General features: G+C 50.3%; 1 protein-coding gene across 1 annotated transcript in view; it reads left to right on the plus strand.

Moving 5' to 3' along the window:
• Nucleotides 1–364: 364 nt before the first annotated feature.
• Nucleotides 365–20182, plus strand: part of COP1 (COP1 E3 ubiquitin ligase) — a 917107-nt gene continuing 897289 nt past the window's right edge. The window contains exon 1 of the mRNA XM_086956597.1: nt 365–950. Within this exon, the coding sequence (XP_086812723.1) occupies nt 730–950 (221 nt within the window). The 5' untranslated portion in view covers nt 365–729. The remainder of the gene's footprint in view (nt 951–20182) is intronic.

Consider the following 20182-nt stretch of genomic DNA (forward strand, 5'->3'; position numbering starts at 1 on the left):
TATTTTATTTTTTAAATCCCAATTACCTGCTCGAAAATGTAGGCATGTATGCAATTAGGACACACATAATGGATGCAACAGTTATAAGGTATTTTACGGAGACAAAGTTGAAAGCATTTTATATACGTATGACCAATGCATCGAACGATATTTAGCATGTATCGGTAGCTCCCATACTCCAGCATATAACGACATGGAACAACTACATTCTGCCCCAATTCTGCCTGCATCACAAATTGTTTTTAACTCCGTTTCCTCGGGAGTCATGGCGTCCGCAGCTAGCACATTCCATGGAGAATGTAGCGCTCTAGCTCTTTAGCAGATTCAGGAAGTGGGCAGTGACAACCGCTGACGTCATGCTTTTATTATTCGAGTACTTTAGTGTTCCGACCTTATTTAAAAATGCTATTTTCAAAATGCTTGTGTCGTTAAATCCGTCCACGAACATCTGTATTTTTTATTACCCCAATTTTTTTACTACTAGATAGATAATATTTTTTCAATAGTCTTAATTCTTATCCAGCGCGATTTTTTTAAGGCACTTAACGCTGGGTCCTCAGGCCGTAACTTTAGAATAACAGTCTTTATTGTCCACGATGTACGCGACAGTGATGGACTTTTAAATCTTTATTGTTCCCGCCTTCAACAGACATTGTTTTTTTGGATTACCTTTATTGCTCTCCCGCCGCTGACAGAGACAGGGCTAGTGGACGGCGCCGTAGTCTCGCCATGTCCTCTTCCTCAGCCCCCGCTGGGTCCGGTGGACCCCCGTCGTCTCCCCCCTCGTCCTCTTCTGCGCCCCCCAGGCCCGGTCTGGGGCGGCTCGGCGGTGCCCGAGGCCCAAGTAGGAAGAGGCCGCTCTTAAGCCCCCTGTGCAGCGGCGACAGCGGCTTCCAGGAGATGCCGGGGGGCTGCGGGGGCTACCAGGACAAGAGCAGCGACTTCCTGTGGTAAGGAACAAGTGGCAAATTGGGCATAGAGGGATGGGGGTAGACGGTGCTGCCTGTGCTTTTGCAGTGACTTTCTTAAAGTGGGGGAAAGGAAGGTGGCAACAAAACCTAAAGTGGAGGCACAGTTATGGTCCCTAAGTCACTCTAAGTACGTCTGATACCTATTATCCAGCTCCTGTCTTATTAGACAGCTCCTGTCTTTAATTTAACTCGTTTTGTATCCTAGAAGTTGTATTCTTCGTGTGCTTCAGTTGAACTTAGCCCCTAATGATATGTATTAAAACGAAATCCCAGGATTGTTTTCTTGGTGTTCAGTGTTGTGGCCATACTTATACCTGGCAGTTGGCGATATGCCTAATCGAAAGTTTATTGCTTTAAATAAACGACACTGCTAGGTTCTAGTGACTTTTTCGCCATTATCACTTTGGATGATGACATGTTTCAGTCCTTACTTTGAACCTTAAAGCACAAAAGGGTCTCAAAAGGCAACATGCAGGTGGCTAAAATTCCAGGACAGGCTGAATGTGTCATGGGTTGGCTAACTGGCCACTGTTATTAAGGAGTCTATAGAAATAGCTAGATACAAGCAACAAAGTAGGAAAACGGGCCATAAGACATATCTGCTTGGTTACCCAGTTTTATATATGACATCCTAGACCAGTCGACTTTTGTAACCAATAACCTGTGCATTCTGGGACTTTTACAGTAGTTCATATTATTTTTATAGACTTAGTCAGTTATACCCGTGGTTGGGGAACAGGGAAAAATAGACGGTATGACGGCTATTAGTACTAAAACATGAGTCACTTTCAAAGCGGAGGGATGCGACATATTTACAACAATATGTCACATCTCTGCTTACCCCTGCGCTGCAGCACAAATTGCAGCCATGCGCAGGCGCAGGCACACTTGCACCATGGTGCAAGGATGCCTGCGTTGTGGGGAGATTGTTTTTGTGCAGGCCACGCAGTGTGGCTTTTCTTGTCCTTGTAAATATGAAGCAGTAAGATATGCCACCAGTACGTCATAAAAAGTGACGTACTGGTGGCGCAGGGGGCTTGTAAATCTCCACTTATTATTTTGGGGCTGTAAATAAACACGGAGCATTGCTATATTCTGTCTTGTATGCTGTGTATTTAGTGTCTGCTGTCTGTAAGATAATGTAGAACCCTGATGTGCAGTAGATTCCGCTAGTCGGGAGGACTAAGGCTGATTTTGTATCAACATGCACCTGGTGGGGAGCTTTTTAATGCCACATACCTTAATAAACCTACCGTAAGCCACACCTCATCCATATCACATTTATAACATTTACGTACATGAAAGAGGGAGATTTTGAAAAAAGAAACGGGGAATGTATTTTTCCCATTGTTATGTTATGTTATGGTATTAAAAATTTATAAAGCGCACATACGCCCGAAGGCTTCTTGGCGCTGGAAAGAGATAAAAAACATAACAAGGGGTGAGTCTGCAGGAATCTTTATTTAAAGTAAGCCTGTGTGAAGAGGTGAGCCTTAAATGCCTTTCTAAAGGCAAGGAGGTCCTTACTCTGTCTGAGGGCTTGTCTTGCATTGAAACGGAGGCAAGTTTAGGCAACAGAAAGCTAAAATAAATTTACTTTTGGCCTTTAAAAAAAATCCGAAGTCTCCCGCCTGAATCAGGTCTGTTGTTATGTATGACGTCTACATGTAAACATCTTTACTTCGTTGCTGGATATGCGTACAAGTTATGGTAAGGACAAGGTCAGCATTTACTGGTTTAGATTATTAAAAATAATTAAGTTACTTAAAAGCATTGCAATAAAAGTTACACAGGCTATAAATACATGAATACATAATGTGCAGAAAATTAACATTTTTTAAAATTAAGTCTTTGCATTGCAATTTAAAAAAATCGAGTAATAAAAAACGGTGAAAATCAGTGCTTTAGAAAACAAGAAGCGTTATTATAGCATATTAAATTTTATTATGTAGGTCAATGTCACATAGAAAGCGAAAGCAGTTTGTTTTTTGATTTTTAAGTTAAGAGTAAAATTTATTGAAAATAAAAAGGTGTCAATACAGTAATACAATAATATTGAAGAGGAGCAAAATAAGTTGGTGAATCTTTGCAGACATAATCAAATAAAATAACAAAGATAAAAATACAATAAATATATACATCAGTTTAAAATCAAGTTAAAGCAAATATTGAGAAGGAAAATTGAAAAAGAGTAGTAAATCTGTCATACATGAAAAGCAGTTTGTTTTTAAACTTTCGAATCAAGTGTATTTACAGCTCTTAGGTTTTGACTGAGGAAAATAAGGTTCAGAGTTTTATAAGCCAGTGTCGCCCCCAGTGTTGCCTTGGTAGAAGGGCATATTGTTCCTTAAAAGTGATGTAACCATTTAAGCTGTGTTTGAATCTGTTGCGCTGAACAAATTGCGTGTTGTGTAATCTTTGCTCCACCTTTAGTACAAATTTGACAAAGCTGCAGTTGAGTTGGGGGTCCCCTGGGTCAATATCAGGCTAGAATAGCCTGTCTTCTTTTTCGAACTCCCCTTTGGCTGAATGCCCTAGATAATAGTGGTTTTCTTTCTGTGTGGACAGTGTTGCAGAAACAGACTAGATGCAACAGGTCTTCCTTATCGCTCCGACAAGAGTCGGCAGACGACAGGGAGATTACCACGCAACCAGGGTGCCATATGATCTTTAACTGGGAATAGCCCCAGCTGGTATTTTAAAAACTTCAGCTTCATAAAATCTGGGTAACCAGTAGTAAAGTAATTTTAAAGAGCAATATTTTCATAGTTGTTGAGTTTTATCCACCCGCTCTTTTTGCTAGTGTGGCCTTATCCTCTAAAACAGATTGAGTTTTGAGTGACTTCATGACCAGATGCTGAATGTCTGAAAATTGGTAGGAATTTCCTAAAGTTGGTTGAGTCCTGCAAGGACGAGGGACTCTTGTGGGTATACTCTTGCCGGTGATGTTGCAGTGCTGTAGCTTGTCCCATAACATGTGGTTCAGTGTGTTGGGTTCGGCGATTGTGAATGGGTATGAATGAGAAAGTGGGTGGGGCAGCAATAGGGTTTTGGGTAGAGAGGGTTGTGGGGCACAGTGAAGAGGGCTGTGACTATCTAGTATATTTATGTTTGGGATAATTTTTGGAAGTGCCCACTTTTGTCACGTTAGAGAATCATGTTCTGCTCAAGTGTCTGCAGTATTGCTAGATGTGCATTTTAGGCTACTAGTTGCATACATGTTCATAATGTAAAGCCTTCTCTTGCACAGATACCACTCCAGCGCATCAAACCAGTTCTGTACCATCAACGTTTCATAGAGAGTTATCTCTGTGTCGTGTGCAATTTTGATTTTTAGAGTATCAAGGACCGTAGTCCAGTACAGTGATAATGGGCAGATTTAAAGTCTGGTGATAAATTGTGCTGCATTCATGTTTTTATGAAATTTTTTCTGAGAGTGAGGATTTTTGAATAGTTGTATGCCATAGTAGAACACACTGTATCCCTTAAAGAGATTGTGCCACAGACGTTAAAAGAGATGCTTATTGTGTAGTTCCTTTAGCTAGGAAATTTGTCTTGGACCAGATGTTGGTAGGATGAAAGTTCTAAAGGTTGAGTATCTGAATTGTAATGCAATCAATCAATCAATCAAAGCATTTATATAGCGCACTACTCACCCAGAGGGTCTCAAGGCGCTAGGGGAGGGGGGTCCGCTACTGCTCGAACAGCCAGGTCTTGAGTTGCTTCCTGAATGCGAGGTGGTCCTGGGTCAGGCGGAGGAGAAGGACCGTCCCCCTGTGGTGGCTCTTCGGATGCGGGGGACGGCGGCGAGGGCGTGGCCGGTCGATCGAAGCTGGCGTTTGGGGGCGTAGAAGTTGAGGCGGCTGTTGAGGTATCCTGGGCCTTGGTTGTGTAGGGCTTTGTGTGCGTGGGTGAGGAGTCGGAAGGTGATTCTCTTGTTGACCGGGAGCCAGTGCAAGTCTCTCAGGTGTCCGGAGATGTGGCAGCGACGGGGGATGTCCAGGATGAGTCGTGCTGAGGCGTTCTGGATCCGCTGGAGTCTCTTCTGGAGTTTGGCGGTGGTTCCGGCGTAGAGGGAGTTGCCGTAGTCCAGACGGCTGGTGACGAGGGCCTGGGTGACCGTCTTCCTGGTCTCGGTGGGGATCCACCGGAAGATCTTACGTAGCATGCGCAGGATGTTGAAGCACGACGAGGAGACGGCGTTGACTTGTCTGGTCATGGAGAGGGAGGAGTCCAGGATGAAGCCCAGGTTGCGCGCGTGGTCTGTTGGTTTGGGTGCGCTGCCTAGGGCGGGGGGCCACCAGGAGTTGTCCCAGGCGGAGGGTGAGGATCCCAGGATGAGGACTTCCGTCTTGTCCGAGTTCAGTTTCAGGCTGCTGTTCTTCATTCATTCGGCTACCTCTTTCATCCCTTCGTGAAGGTTGGCTCTGGCGGTGGCGGGGTCGTTGGTGAGGGAGAGAATCAGCTGGGTGTCGTCGGCGTAGGTGATGATGTTGAGGTTGTGCTGGCGTGCGATGTCTGCGAGGGGGCTCATGTAGACGTTGAAGAGGGTTGGACTGAGCGAGGAGCCTTGAGGAACGCCGCAGATGACTTCGGTGGCTTCAGATCTGAACGGGGGGATCTGAACGGGGGGAGGCGGACTCTCCGTGTCCTTCCGGCGAGGAAGGAGATGATCCACTCCAGTGCCTTCTCCTGGATTCCGACGTTGCTGAGTCGCTGCACTAGTGTACGGTGGCAGACAGTGTCGAAGGCCGCGGAGAGGTCTAGGAGGATGAGGGCTGCTGTTTCTCCGTTGTCAAGCAGTGCTCGGATGTCATCGGTGGCTGCGATCAGGGCGGTCTCGGTGCTGTGGTTGGCCCGGAAGCCAGACTGCGAGAGGTCGAGGGATCCGTTTGTCTCGAGGAAGGCGGCCAGCTGCTTGTTGACGGTCTTCTCGATGACTTTTGCAGGAAACGGGAGCAGCGAGATGGGGCGGTAGTTCTTGAGGTCGGTGGGGTCGGCCGATGGCTTCTTTAGTAGAGCGCTGAGTTCGGCGTGCTTCCAGCTCTCCGGGAAGGTAGCGGTGTCGAAGGAGGTGTTGATGATGTCCCGCAGGTGGGGTGCGATGACAGCGTCGGCTTTGTTGAAGATGTGGTGAGGGCAGGGGTCGGTAGGAGATCCGGAGTGGATGGAATTCATTGTGCGGATGGTGTCTTCGGTGCTGATCGGGGTCCAGGCGCGGAGGGTGGTGGTGGGGGGCGGTGGTTCGGTCGTGGCGTGCGTCGGTTGAGTGCTGAAGCTGTTGTGTATGTCCGCGATCTTGTTGTGGAAGTAGGAGGCGAGGGAGTTGCAGAGGTCTTGCGAAGGGGTGATGTCTTTGTTTCCGGCGTTGGGGTTTGAGAGCACTTTAATGATGTTGAAGAGTTCCTTGCTGTTGTGTGCGTTGTTGTCCAGTCGTTCCTTGAATGCGGTTTTCTTGGTGGCGTGGATGAGTTGGTGGTGTTTTCGGGTGGCGAGCTTGAGGGCAGTCATGTTGTCCGGTGTTGGGTCTCTGCGCCAGGTTCTCTCGAGGGCTCGGCAGTTCTTCTTGGAGCTCTTGATTTCGTCGGTGAACCATGGGGCTTTCTTGCTACCGGGTCTGCTAGGCGGGGTCTTCAGAGGGGCGAGGTCGTCTGCGCAGTTGCTGATCCACTTCGCGAGGTTGGTGGCCGCCTGGCTTGGGTTCGTTGTGCTGGTGGGAGGGTTCATGCTCAGGGAGGATGCGAGCTGGTCGGCTGTGATCTTGTTCCAGCTTCTGCGTGCAACCTGTTGCTGGTGGTGGTGGATCGTGGTCCTTCTGAAGCTGAAGTGGACGCAGCTGTGGTCCGTCCAGTGGAGTCTGGTGGCGTGGCTGAAGGCGATGTCCTTGCTGGATGAGAAGACGGGGTCGAGTGTGTGTCCGGCGTAGTGGGTGGGGGTGGTGACCAGCTGCTTGAGTCCCAGGTTTGCGAGGTTGTCCAGCAGGGTGGTGGTGTTGCGGTCGTTGTTGTTCTCCAGGTGGAAGTTGAGGTCCCCGAGGAGGATGTAGTCAGCGGAGAGGAGGGCGTGCGGGCTGATGAAGTCGGCGAAGTCTTCACTGAATTGTGTGCGTGGTCCCGGGGGTCTGTAGATGAGGGTGCCTCTGAGGGTGGTCTTGGGGTTGATGTAGACCTGGAAGTGCAGGTGCTCGGCGGGTGCGAGGGAGTCGTCGGTGTTGGTCGTGATGCGGATGGTGTTCCTGTGGATGATGGCGATGCCTCCTCCGGTCTGGTTGATGCGGTCCCTTCGGATGATCTTGTAGCCGTCTGGGATGGCGATGGCGATGTCGGGCGCTGAAGAGGCGTTCATCCAGGTTTCCGTGAGGAAGGCAACGTCTGGTGAAGTAGTGTCGAGCAGGTTCCAGAGCTCGACAGCGTGTCTGTGGACGGAGCGGGTATTGAGCAGGATGCATCTCAGGTGGCTGCTGCTGTTGCTCGTCTTGGTCTTGGTTGGTGCTGGAGTAGTGCAGGTCCGGATACAGGTGAACTTGCAAGAGTTGCTGGGGTCTGCGGGGGCCAGGGGTCCTGGCGCTGGGCGCGGTCCAGGCGCAGACGGGCTACCTTTGGCGCTCAATCGGTGCTCCCGCTGCGCGCGTCCGCTGCGCGGTTGCTCTTGGGGCGTCATAAGAAGGAGCCGGGAGGGCGGGTCAGCTGGGTGGCAGGAGCGGGGCAGCCAATGGGCCGAAGGGGGGCGGGGTCGACGGAGGACTGTGGTGGGAAGGGGGCCTGGGGCGGCTCGGCGGCAGGGAGCGGCACCCGAGGAAGGGGGAGGGGAGCAGAAGGGGGGAGCAGGAGGCAGAGGTGGCAAGGCTAAGCAGAAGGCAGGGCTACACACAGGGAAAGGCAGCACAGGGGGCAAAGGCTAAATAACAATACAGAGGCTAACACGGGGAAATCCACAGAAGGCAAACACTGGGAGAAACAGAGGCGGCACAGGGGGCAAAGGCTAAATACCAACACAGAGGCTAACACGCGGAAATACACAGAAGGCAATCCCGGGGAAACACAGAGGCGGCACTGGAGCCAGCCACGAGGCAGCAGGGGGGGTCAGTACCAGGAGGCGGCAGCAGAGCAGCGGGCAGGAGCAGCGGAGTGGGGGTGACCTCGCCTGGAACAGGCTCAGCGGTCACTCCCTGTCCCTGGGCTCGGACCCCTTAAGAAGGAGCCGGGAGGGCGGGTCAGCTGGGTGGCGGGAGCGGGGCGGCCAATGGGCCGGAGGGGGGCGGGGTCGACGGAGGACTGTGGCGGGAAGGGGGCCTGGGGCGGCTCGGCGGCAGGGAGCGGCACCCGAGGAAGGGGGAGGGGAGCAGAAGGGGGGAGCAGGTGGCAGAGGTGGCAAGGCTAAGCAGAAGGCAGGGCTACACACAGGGAAAGGCAGCACAGGGGCAAAGGCTAAATAACAATACAGAGGCTAACACGGGGAAATCCACAGAAGGCAAACACGGGGAAACACAGAGGCGGCACAGGAGGCAAAGGCTAAATACCAACACAGAGGCTAACACGGGGAAATACACAGAAGGCAATCACGGGGAAACACAGAGGCGGCACTGGAGCCAGCCACAAGGCAGCAGGGGGGGTCAGTACCAGGGGGCGAGCAGCGGAGTGGGGGTGACCTCGCCTGGAACCGGCTCAGCGGTCACTGGTCGCCTTTTGAGCTAAAATGTTTTGTAAGCAGGTAACCCAGAATAACTAAATTTGCTTGTAACTGTCGCCCCATCATGTTATAGTAATGCCTTGCTGAATATAACATGGACTTAGTGTAGGGTACAAGTGTCCTCTAATGATCCCAAAAAATGCTGACATCTTGACAATGATATTTTGTGAACCTAATAAATTTCGTATTCGATCTAGTAGTAAGTAATTATTTTTGTCTCAGTTTAATGTTGACATTTCTGGTCATCAGTCTGGTTCTGTCGACGTAATATGCAGTCAGTGACAGGATGCACGGACTTGACTCGATTGGACTGTTTTGCAGCTAGGGATCACCAGTGCTCTGCTCAGGATTTTTGTGAGGGAGTGTTGGGCCTTTTAATATTTCTTTGAATAGACTTTGAGGACGAATTGTGCTTATTTACCATTTCGGGCTTGGAGTGCAACAATTTTCTTCCGTACGACAATTTAAAGTTCCCTGTTCTGGCATTGTCTTTGATTGTGGTACCCACGTGTTACCATCAATGATAGAGGAAGCCTTTAAAGTGGTCAAAAACTAGGTGTAATGAATAACTTATAGTGGATCACAATTAAGTTTCCGTTTTATGGTGGCAATTTGTTTTTTAAATTGATGTCTGTATTAAATGCATTTTTTTTATAAAACAAAATTTATTGTACCTGTAAAATCGAGTTCCAGCTAGTATTGTTACCTAGAAAATGAACATTCTTTCTACAATGCTTAATGGGTGCGGAGAGGTCTGCACGATATTAAGCAACTGTCTACAAAAATGTTTGTGTAACAAATATGGTGTTTTTATAAGACCTATAAATAAGGTATAAAAGCACTGCACACCTTAGTAATTTTTTCAACACTGTTGGATTAAGAGCATGGGAAACTGAAATCCTCTCATCTTTGTGCAAAGAACCTACTTCTTAGGGGATAGTTGAATTCTTTCTGTGCAAAACTGTTGATGCATCAAGTGCCTAATAGGATCACAATTGGAGCAGTAAGGAAGATTGATTAGTTATATTAAACAAATTGCACCAGCTTGCCACTCATTTACAAACACCACAGTAGAGTCCTTCTCAGTAGACATGAGGATTATTGCAAATCAAAATTGAAGGATAAATGGAAATAGGATTGGAATGGTTTTAGAGCCGCCAACATGTAAAAAAAATATTTTTTTGTTTTACCACTCTCTCATTGCTTGGCAGTTCGGGCTGGACTTTTCCCATGAGACACAGGGTCAGACTGATTTGCATATAGCCATGTCTGAACTGGGGTGGCAGAGTGGGATAAAGAACGGTGATGGATTAAACCGCTTGGCAGTTCGGGCTGGACTGTTCCCATGAGGCACAGGGTCAGACTGATTTGCATATAGCCATGCCATGTCTGAACTGGGGTGGCAGAGTAGGCTAAAGAACGGTGATGGATTAAACCCAGATCTTTTGACTGGGTGTGAGTGTTTGATTGATTCAGATGCTCCGTCCATCACCACCCCCTTTTGTACCGCTTTTTGGCCCCCATAAGTGTGGCAGGGTATGCTCAGACGTGAGTCCCTTGCTCACTTTGCCACTGGATTCAAGCAAGCCGGGCTGAAGACGGCTGGAATGTCAGAAACCGGTCCTCGAAAGCTTGTTTCCGGTCCAGGGAAGACATGGCTTGGCAGTTCGGGCTGGACTGTTCCCATGAGGCACAGGGTCAGACTGATTTGCATATAGCCATGTCTGAACTTGGGTGGCAGAGTGGGCTAAAGAACGGTGATGGATTAAACCCAGATCTTTTGACTGGGTGTGAGTGTTTGATTGATTCAGATGCTCCGTCCATCACCACCCCCTTTTGTACCGTCTTTCTGCTCAGGCATTGGTCTGTAGAGATTGGTGATAGAATGGGCAGTTTTTCAAAAATCCGGTTTGCTTCGGTTTTGAATGATGGGGATCGAAGTGTAACATTGGCAAGTTTCTGTCTTTGCACGTTAAGTTAACTATTTTTTTTTCTTTTGACTCTGCTCCTGCTTAGATTAACTCCCTTTGTTGATTACTCTTCTTCAGTGTTGGTGCTTATATTAGTTTGAGCCTACCAGACATGCAAGCTATCTGGTTGCAAAAGACATACTGGGGCGTACCAAGTATGTACAGGGGCTTGCAGCCTGCCAATTGCTTACCATTGGTTGGATTTACTGTGCCTCTCATTTGCCTGCTTCTTATTCCTTTAATTATAATGGGGTGACCCAGTGACTCTCAGAACCTGGGTTCTAAAGTTTAGACAAAAAACAGTGGTTCTGTCGGAAAACAGGACAATTTCTTTGTTATACTGAAACATATTCAATAATCTTTACGTATTTCACATCATTACTCAAGAAAATACTGTATGCAACATTTGCAAAAAAACACACCACAGTTCTGATTTAAAAAGATTTTTCTTATTGTAGATATCTTGTATGAGTTAATCAAAAATAGGAGGCTGTCCAAAACAATGGTGACCTAGAATCACAGACAAAGTGAAGTGCTTCAGTGAGTGGTAGTGACAAGGAATATACGACGTAACTCCGCATACAAACAGCCCGCATACCATTACCACACATTTTTCTCAACAAAAATGCAATGACCCCGCATGTTTTATTAAAAAAGCAAGTACAACGAATTTTGTATTAAAACTATTAAAAGTACATTTACAACGCATTTTTAAACAATGCATGCCAGTACAACGAGAAAAAAAAATTGTTAATATGTTTAATTTGATAAATTAGTCTCTTACCTACTGGCATGGGATACCAGTGAAACGGGTTTTAAGGTGGGTAAGTAATTTAAAAATTACGGTATTTAAATTAATCTTTTTTGAAAAATTAATACTAGAGTATTAATTCAAAAGTGTATATCTCTTATTTTTTAAATGTTACTTATCCACTGGGACGGGATTGCACGATAACCGGTGTTTTGGTTGGGTAAGTAATTTAAAAATAATGTAATTTTAACTAATTCTCGTGTATTAATTTAAAACTGTACATTCCTTAATGCACTACCCTACACAAACACTACCCCAACCCACTACCCCCTGCATGACCCAGCCCCTACCACTAGTCCCATACCTACACTGAAACACTACCCTGCACGACCCCCCGACACAACACTATACCCTAAAACACTACCTTACACCCACAACACTACCCGAAACCCTAATACTACCCCCTGCACGACCCTGTCCCTACCCCCATTACCGTCCCTACACTGAAACACTACCCTACACTACACCAACACCACAACACTATCGCAAACCCTAAACACTAGCCCCAGCTCGACCCTTCCCTGACCCCCACTCTGCTCCCTACACTGAAACACTACCCTGCACGACCCCCCACTCTATCCTACAACACTACCCAACACTAGCCCTAGCCCGACCCTCCCCTGACCCCCACTCTGCTTCCTACACTGACACACTACCCTGCACGCCCCCCCCATAAACCCTTGAAATGTAACCCCCACCCCAGGCCCAATCCCCTTTACCTCTCTCTCCTCATGGTTCCTCTCTCCTTGTTCCTGCTTCGTCCGAGGGAAGGTGCACGTCGTTGTGAGGAAACGGAAGCGCCTCAGTTTCCTCACAACGAGGTGGATCGTCATTACATCGCATGCGTTGTAAATGCGCATGCAATGTAATGACATGCGGAGTGATGGTATGCGGGGTAGGTGCATCATGCGGAGTGGGGGTATGCGGGGTGAAAGTATTTGGTGTAAAGGATTCGTTGTTAAGGATATTTACCAGTGACAAGTCATGATCGCGCTATGCAGTGATAAGGAAGGATGACACAATAACATATGAAAACATAAAACATAATTATTCTTTTTTTGGTTGAAACTTTGTATGGACGGATTGATAATTCAACGTCTGTATTATCAATCCGTCCATACAAAGTTTCAACCGAAAAAAGAATAATTGTGGTTGTTGAGACTATTCATTAGAAATTATGGACTGATGTCAATTTATGTTTTCATATGGTATTGTGTTATCCTTCCTTATCACTGCATAGCGCGATCATCACTTGTCACTACCACTCACTGAAGCACTTCACTTTGTCTGTGTCTATTCGGGAGAATATTGTAGCGTTTTGTCGGTGGGCCCATGCCCCTAACATCCCCTGTGAGGAACTTTAACCCTCTAGGGCCTATACATGTACCTGCCATAAGTGTCTAGTGCCGTGCGCTGCCTGCCATAGTCTATTATCATTATGCCTTGTTACCTGAATGCTCACATAAACTTGAAAAAACCCAACACCCCAACCCAAGGGCAGCAGTGCAACTGCTAACCACCCAAACTTACGAACCAAACAGTACATGAAATCAGAACGTCGCTGTCAGACTCCTGGGCGAAGCCTTCTGGTGAGGTAGGGTATAGGAGTCAGCTAGGATAGTACTCCATCTGTAGTACATGTTAATTACATGTGGCACCCCCATTGTCGGATCCAGCAACAGTTTCACTCCCGCCACCTGCAACTCCGAAGATGCAGGATAGATACCAGTTCGGGGGGTATCTCAAGAAACAGCCTCCACTACACAATATTGTCTGCTGATTGGGAAGTGAGCTTTGGTACAGGGGGATCAACTTCTAGAGAGTCTCCCCATTCATCTGATGCATCAACAGAGGCATTGTCCCCGTTGTTTTATCTTGGTGCGAAGGTGAGATACTTTTGTGCCACTGCTTGCAGCGCAGCTTGCCCCTCCTTTTTTTTTTTTTTTTTTTTTAATTCTTTTTATTAACACAGAAAAAGTAGTGGTCATCACAATCAGGGTGCATAATAGTCACATGTGCATCTTAGGAGAACACAGAGCATACAAAGCATTTACGCTATCAGAATATTCATTGCAGTGCATCACTGTTCAGTTCACAGTGCGAGCGGTTCGTCAACCGGAGCAATTTGGGGGGGCTCACATATGTTGCCTCTATATTCGTTCCAACTGGACCACACCTCAACCCATTTCCGGGGGCATCCCCGTACCACGTTGACTGTTTTTTCCTGGAGCATGCACCAGTCAATATCCGTCTTCCAGGAGCACAGTCTCGGGGGCGCTACTGCCCCACACAACCTAGCAATGTTCCTCTTTGCGATTGCAAATCCCAACATCTCCCATAGCCTCCCTCGAGGTGGCAGGTCCGTGGGCTCCCAGATGTTCAACAGGCACCTCTTTGCTTCCAGTCGCAGCTCCACCCCCCACACCTAATGCATACAGCAAAGTACCCAGTTCCAATAAATCCGCAGCAAAGGACATTCCCACATTATATGGAAGTAGGTCCCCACCTCCCCGCACCCCCTCCTACAGAGTCCATCCTCACTACGGCCCATCCGCTGCAGTCTGGTCCTGGAGACATATACTCGGTGGAGAATTTTTAGCTGGATCAATCTGAGTCTAGCCGATATGGCTACTTCCTTAGGGGAAGCAAGCGCGCTCCTCCACTCCTCCTCACCTATTTCTAATCCGTCAGGTTCCCATTTCCCTTTGAGGGGCAGCAACAGATCTGGAGAGTTGTTAATAACTTTTTTGTATGTGAGTGAAATGGCATGTTATACACATCCTAGCAGAGGCGGGCTGAAATGGTTAGGCAAGCAAATGCTAACTTTCTAAAAGTAGCATTTGCAAACACAGGATATTAAAATAAACTTTACTAAAAGAAGTATTTTATTATTCTGAGTCCAGGCATACTAAACTTTATTTTCTACCATGTTCCCAGAGCCTGCTGGGATTATAGAGTGTAATAATTCCTGCAGCCCATCTGGCCTAAAGGGAACAGGTAGCCTTACAATAGTGAAAAACGAATTTGGCAGTAATTCACTATTAGGACATGCCACACTCACCAGAGCATGTCCTACCTTACACTTACAATGCACCCTGCCCTTGGGCCTACCATAGGGGTGACTAATATGAAGTTAAGGGAAGGTTTAGAGGCTGGCAAGTGTGTGCACTTTCCCAGCCAGCATGACAGTACCAGACTGCACGCAGGTTCTGCAATGGCAGACCCTAGACACATTTTAAAAGGCTGCTTCTGTGGGTGGCGCAACCAGCGCTGCAGGCCCACTAACAGTATTGGCATTTACAAGCCCTGGCACTCCTGGTGCACTTGACTAGGGACTGACAGTGAATCCAATAAACCAATCATGGACATCAATTACAGGTACACTTTGTACAGGGAGAGCATATTCACTTTAGCAATGGTCAGCAGTGGTAACGTGCCCAGAGTCCTAAACCAACAAAAACAGGTCAGAGGAAATATAGGAGGAAAAAGGCAAAAAGTTTAGGGATGAGCCAGCAGGAATGGCCAAGTCCAACAGGCGGGTGGTGGGATCCCTCTCCACTCCGCCCAGCCCTACCCGGTGCCTGTGGTTATGACTGGACCAAGAGATTCCATCCCGTATCCCCCCACCCGGTGGGGTGACCTAGTTCCCTGACATTACACAATTTATACATTACAGTTTGGCAGGGTCCATATCCTGTGTCCTCCCTCAGTGACCGCCAGTGCCCGGAGAGACCCTCATTTGGGGCTAGCCGATCTGGCCTGTCCTGAACGCTGGCTCTGGACATCCACCTCCGACCTTCCAGCCGTAGATCCCGGAGAGGCGACCTGATTGTCCCTCCAGGTTCGTCCCTCCGTCTGTTCCTGTACGTGCGTCGATTCTCTGTCCATCCAGTCCTGAACCTCCGACGGCGAGGTAAAAAACAGGGATTTGCCCCCCGCGATGATCTTCAGCTTGGCCGGAAAGAACGTCATGTACATGATTCCCCTTTCCCGGAGTGCGCCTTCACACCCACAAAGGAGCGCCTTTCACGCTGGACTTGAAGTGTGAAGTCCGGGAAGAAGCGGATCGTGGCGCTTTCATAGTGCAGGTCGCCCTTCTGTCTTGCCGCCTGGAGGATGGCGTCTCGGTCCCTGTAGTTTAGGATTTTTGCGATGATAGTCCTGGGCGGTGACCCCGGCTTAGGTTTAGGGACCGGCGCACGATGAGCGCGCTCCACTGTGAAGATGTTGGACAGGCACCTTGGCTTTAAGTGGGTGAGGATGAGGTCCTCCAGAAACAGCTCAATGCTGGGCTCTTCCGTACCTTCCGGCACTCCCACCATGCGAATATTACTCCGGCGGGCCCTACCTTCCTGATCCTCGAGCCTAAGGGCCATCTGTCGGTGTTGGTGTACCAGCTCGCTAACCCGTTTTTCCAACGTTTTCGAGGAGGTTTGAAGCGCCTTTATCTCAGATGTGTTTGCTTTGGTCCTTTCCGTGGTCTTGCCAAGGTCCGTTCGGAGAAGGTTCACTTCTATTGAGATTTTGTCAATTTTCGTCTCTGGGTTGGTGCCCAATGTTTGTATCGCCGCCATTATAGAGGTCAAGGACGGCTCTTTTTGGCCAGCTTGGTCCTCGGTCGTGCTTCCTGCCTGGCCCTGCCCCAGAGGAACCGCATACTTGTCCAACTTATTGGTTTGGGCTGTAACGTTACCTTTTGGTCTCATGATGGCGGAGTGCACATTCCTCAGAGTGTGCTACCCGGCGCGTCGTGCCCGATGTGGGCATATTTGCTTGGCTTCCGCTGCGTGCGGGGTCTCCTCAGCAGCCTCGCCCCGGATTCACAGGTCTCTTACGTTGTCCCCGCCGTGCTCGTGGGCACCCTCTACCCTCTCCGAGGCACTCCGGTGCCGTTTGAAGTACCCCTGGCTCCACACCCATGGCACCCGTCCAGTGGTCGGACCCGCTGTGCGCTTCTCACCTCAGCGGCGCACAAAGGCCAGGGTACAGTACAGTCTACACCGCCACCTGGGCCTGTACCTTGTGGCGTCACCTGCTCCGATTTCTACGAGCCCGGGAGGGGGGGGGGCCTTGTTGAAAGTTCCAGTCTCAGCTGCAGGGATTCTGTGCGTGCCGCCACTTTTTAATCTCGCTTGGCTCCCATTCTGCAGAGCCAGTCTGCGCCATGCCGGAAAAAATCCTGCGCAGGCCGCGCCTCCCACACGGATAATGCTGTGGCTCCGGGGGCAAGGATCGTACCCCCACAGGTTCTTGGGACGTCTCAGGGGCCCACTCTCCTCAGTGCCCCCTCTTCATTGCTGGTCCTCAGATGTTGCTCCGGATCCCCAGCACCCCAGCAATCAGGGGCCCCAGGATGCCGCAGTAGATTCCATCTTGCGCCAGCCACGCCTCTCACCCGGGCGGCGCAGCGTCTCCAGGGCCATGGGCAGTCTCATCGATCCAGGGCCATGGGCAGTCTCATCGATGTAGCCCCGGGTGCCTCCCGGGGCCTCACTCCTTGCGTTTCCCCCAGATTTCCGCCGGCTCTCAGGCAGTACTCCGCTGTACGTTGCTCCTCCCCCCAGTCCAGTCCCTGGATCAGGGCTGCCGATCGCGAAAGTCAGGCTGCACTCCCCTCCCCCCCAGGACCCGCTGAGTCTCCGGGGGTCCGACCAGCCTCCCCGCACTGTCTCAGGGATTGGTAGAGGGTCTGCACTTTTCCGTGCTCCCCTACCTCGATTTCGTCCTCCGGCGCCGCTCCAGGTCAGGCCGCAGCTCGCACCATCCACCGCGAGCAGGCCGCAAGCCAGGGCCTCCCGTAGATGCGCGGTGCGGGCGCCGGGCTCCAGCGCGTCCGCCGCGCACCCAGGCTCCACAATCCAAGGGATCTTACCCCGGGCCGGAGGGGAATAGAAGCCCAGGATGAAGTCGCTATGGGAGCACTCCACTTTGGCAATCTGGGGAGCACACTCAATGGTGCCTCGGGCGGATTAATGTCGGATATAAATGGGGACAGACTTAGCTCCGGCGGAGCTCCCTTTTTAGGCGGCCATCTTCGTTGGTGCCTGGACAGGCCCCCCAGCTTGCCCCTCTTGATGAGTTTGTGAGGCAGTAGGCTTCTGCACCTGCGTTAGTTTATGGCCGTGTTTCAGCCTCCTCATGCTGGCCACAGTCCTGTCATTATGCGCGGCGATCTCTTCGGTAGGGGTGCACCCTTCTTATAAGCCTCCATCCAATTCCAGACTTCCTTTGGAGAGTCACAGAAGTGTGAGGTTCCATCAAGTATGATTTTCAGCTTTGCTAGGAATATCAAGGAGTACTGTATTCCTTCTTTCCTAAGGGCTTTTTTAGTTTTGATAAAGGGTGGCCACTGGGTCTGTACCTTGGCCGTGAAGTACGGAAATATGCTGTTCTAGACTATGTATGGACAGTGGGTGTGAGAGTGCCGGAGGAGCGTGTCCCGGTCCCTAAAGTGAAGGAGTCTGGCAATCACCGGCCTAGGAGGACCCCCGGGGCAGGAGGCCGACCTGGCACTCTGTGCCCTATCCAGAGTGAAGAGCTGAAACAAGAACTCTGTGCCACAACTGAACATCGCAACTTTTCTAGGTACTCCACCATATCTGGTCCCTCCACTCCTTCCGGAATTCCTATGAGCCTGATGTTAATCCTGCGGTTATGGCCTTCCACATCCTCTGCCCGACGTTCAAGGATTGGCACTCTGGTGGAGAGGTCCTCTAACTTAGTAGCGTGTTGTTTGTGTTCTGGCTGTATCTCAGCTATGGTGCATTCAGTTTCTCGGACTCTCACTGCTAATTTACGATGCTCTGCTTGTAAGAGTCCCAAACCCACAAGACCACCCCAATGTCTTGCTGAAGGATATTTTTGGTATCCCCAATGGCTGCTAGAACTCTGTCCAGGTGCGAATGGAGGGAATCGTCTTCGCCAGTGCCCTCAATGCCACCTCTCTCCAGCACTACAGTCTAGGGTTCCCTGGTAGCGGGATGTGTGCTCCCTGATTTCTGCATCGGCTTGAGCTTGATTGTTTACTGGTACATCGTCTGTGTGACAGTTTGTGCTCCTAGGATCGTCGCCCGACCACCCTCCAGGTCTCCACAAGAGGTCTATGCCTCTCGGTCCACAGTCAGGGAGTCTTCAAGTGGGCCGTTACCTGCCCGTTGTGCGTTCCACACTCGTGTGGAGTTCTCAGTGTTGCTCCAGGCCTGACTGCATGTTGGAGGAGTCGCCTCCGCCCCTTGCAGTCAGGCCTCCACAAGGACCCGGGCAGGGACTATTTCAGTATCTCCTTGGGTTTAGTCGGTCCCCCTACCCCCAGCGTCGTCGCCAGCACCCACCAGGCTGTTGACTGTTCTCTTAGTTGCGCTCAGATCGGGCCCATTTGCTAAGTGCCCATCAGCACCGTTCTCTTTCTACTCCCCGGCCGGTCGCAGAAGGGCATTGTCCCATCAGACCGAGTGAAAATGCCCAGCTATAGCCGCTCTCCGGCTCCAGCCCCAGGGGGTCCCAACCCCCCCCTCCCGGTACAGATCACCACCCCTCCAGCTATGTTAGCCAAATGAATGTTCCCTCTGCTATCCTCACAGGAGTCAGTAACACAATGCGCCCGTGCCCAGCCGCAGCCTCACCGGCACCACCTTCAGCTGCTGCACTCTCACAGTTGCAGGCCACTGTCTCTAAGTACTTAATGCTGGGCCCTCGGCTTCTCGTTACTATATGGCTTCTCCTCCGCTGATGCTGAGGTCTGCCCTCAGGCCCAGGGGCGCCCAGACCTCTGTCGCCGTCTCTGCGCAGTGCGCCCCCCATCGCCTCCGGAGCTGGGTTTCTTCTCCATGGCACTCCAGGTCTCGGTCGTCTTGACTACAAGCAGGCTCCACGTGTCGTGCAGCTCTCAGAGCCATCCAGGGTCTCCGATGTCCGGATCTGTTAGTCCGGGACCGCAACAATCCGCCGCTGCAAGGGTGGGCGCAGAGCAATAGGCAGATCCCCACCTCCAGGCAACACTCTAGTCCACGAGCCAGTATCCGTGGATCTCAAGCACCAGACTCAGCCCCGTGCAGACCCCAGCGGGAGTCATCCAGCGCAGAAGGCAAAGCGCCGTCCCCGGGCCTCCCCATCCACAATCACCGCTGCTCCCGCTGACTCTTACTCCGCTTACCGGCTTTCCCAACGCAGAGTCGCCAAATGCGTTTGTGCTGGAATTTCATCCGCCGCGGTGTCGCTTCAGGAAGGTAACCCCTCCTGGGGTTATCGTGGAATCCGTCAGTCGGGTCAGGGTCTCTGGAGCCGCAGTAGGCCGAAAGCAGTGTCTCCAGGGCGTGCGCCCAGTGTGCCCGGGAGCCAGGCCGCGCCCTCCTCGCTTCTACCTTGCGATCGTTGTCGACGCGGCTCCGCTACAGTTACCGATCACCGCTGCCTACCTCACACAATTGTTTGGTGTGGGGGTACGTGTCTGCGCCACCAAGTCCGTGCATGCCTCCGTATTAACAGGATTTCCTGCAGGCCGGGACGGAGCTCCGAGCTCGCACATCTGCCATGCTTAAAGTCTTAGCCACGCTCCCTTCTCCCTCCTCACCCCTTGTTGCTTTTTCCCTTTTGCTTTTCTCTCCCACGCAGGCCCTTTTCAGAGACTCCATGTTGCTTTCTTCCTCATCTGCATTTCTCTCATGTATCCCCCCTAAACCCCAGCTTAAAATTGCAACAGTGTTGATATATTTTCTTTTTCTCACCTTACAGCCAACATTTCT

Source organism: Lissotriton vulgaris, chromosome 1_1, assembly GCF_964263255.1.
Source record: "Lissotriton vulgaris chromosome 1_1, aLisVul1.2, whole genome shotgun sequence".
Taxonomy (NCBI): Eukaryota; Metazoa; Chordata; class Amphibia; order Caudata; family Salamandridae; genus Lissotriton; species Lissotriton vulgaris.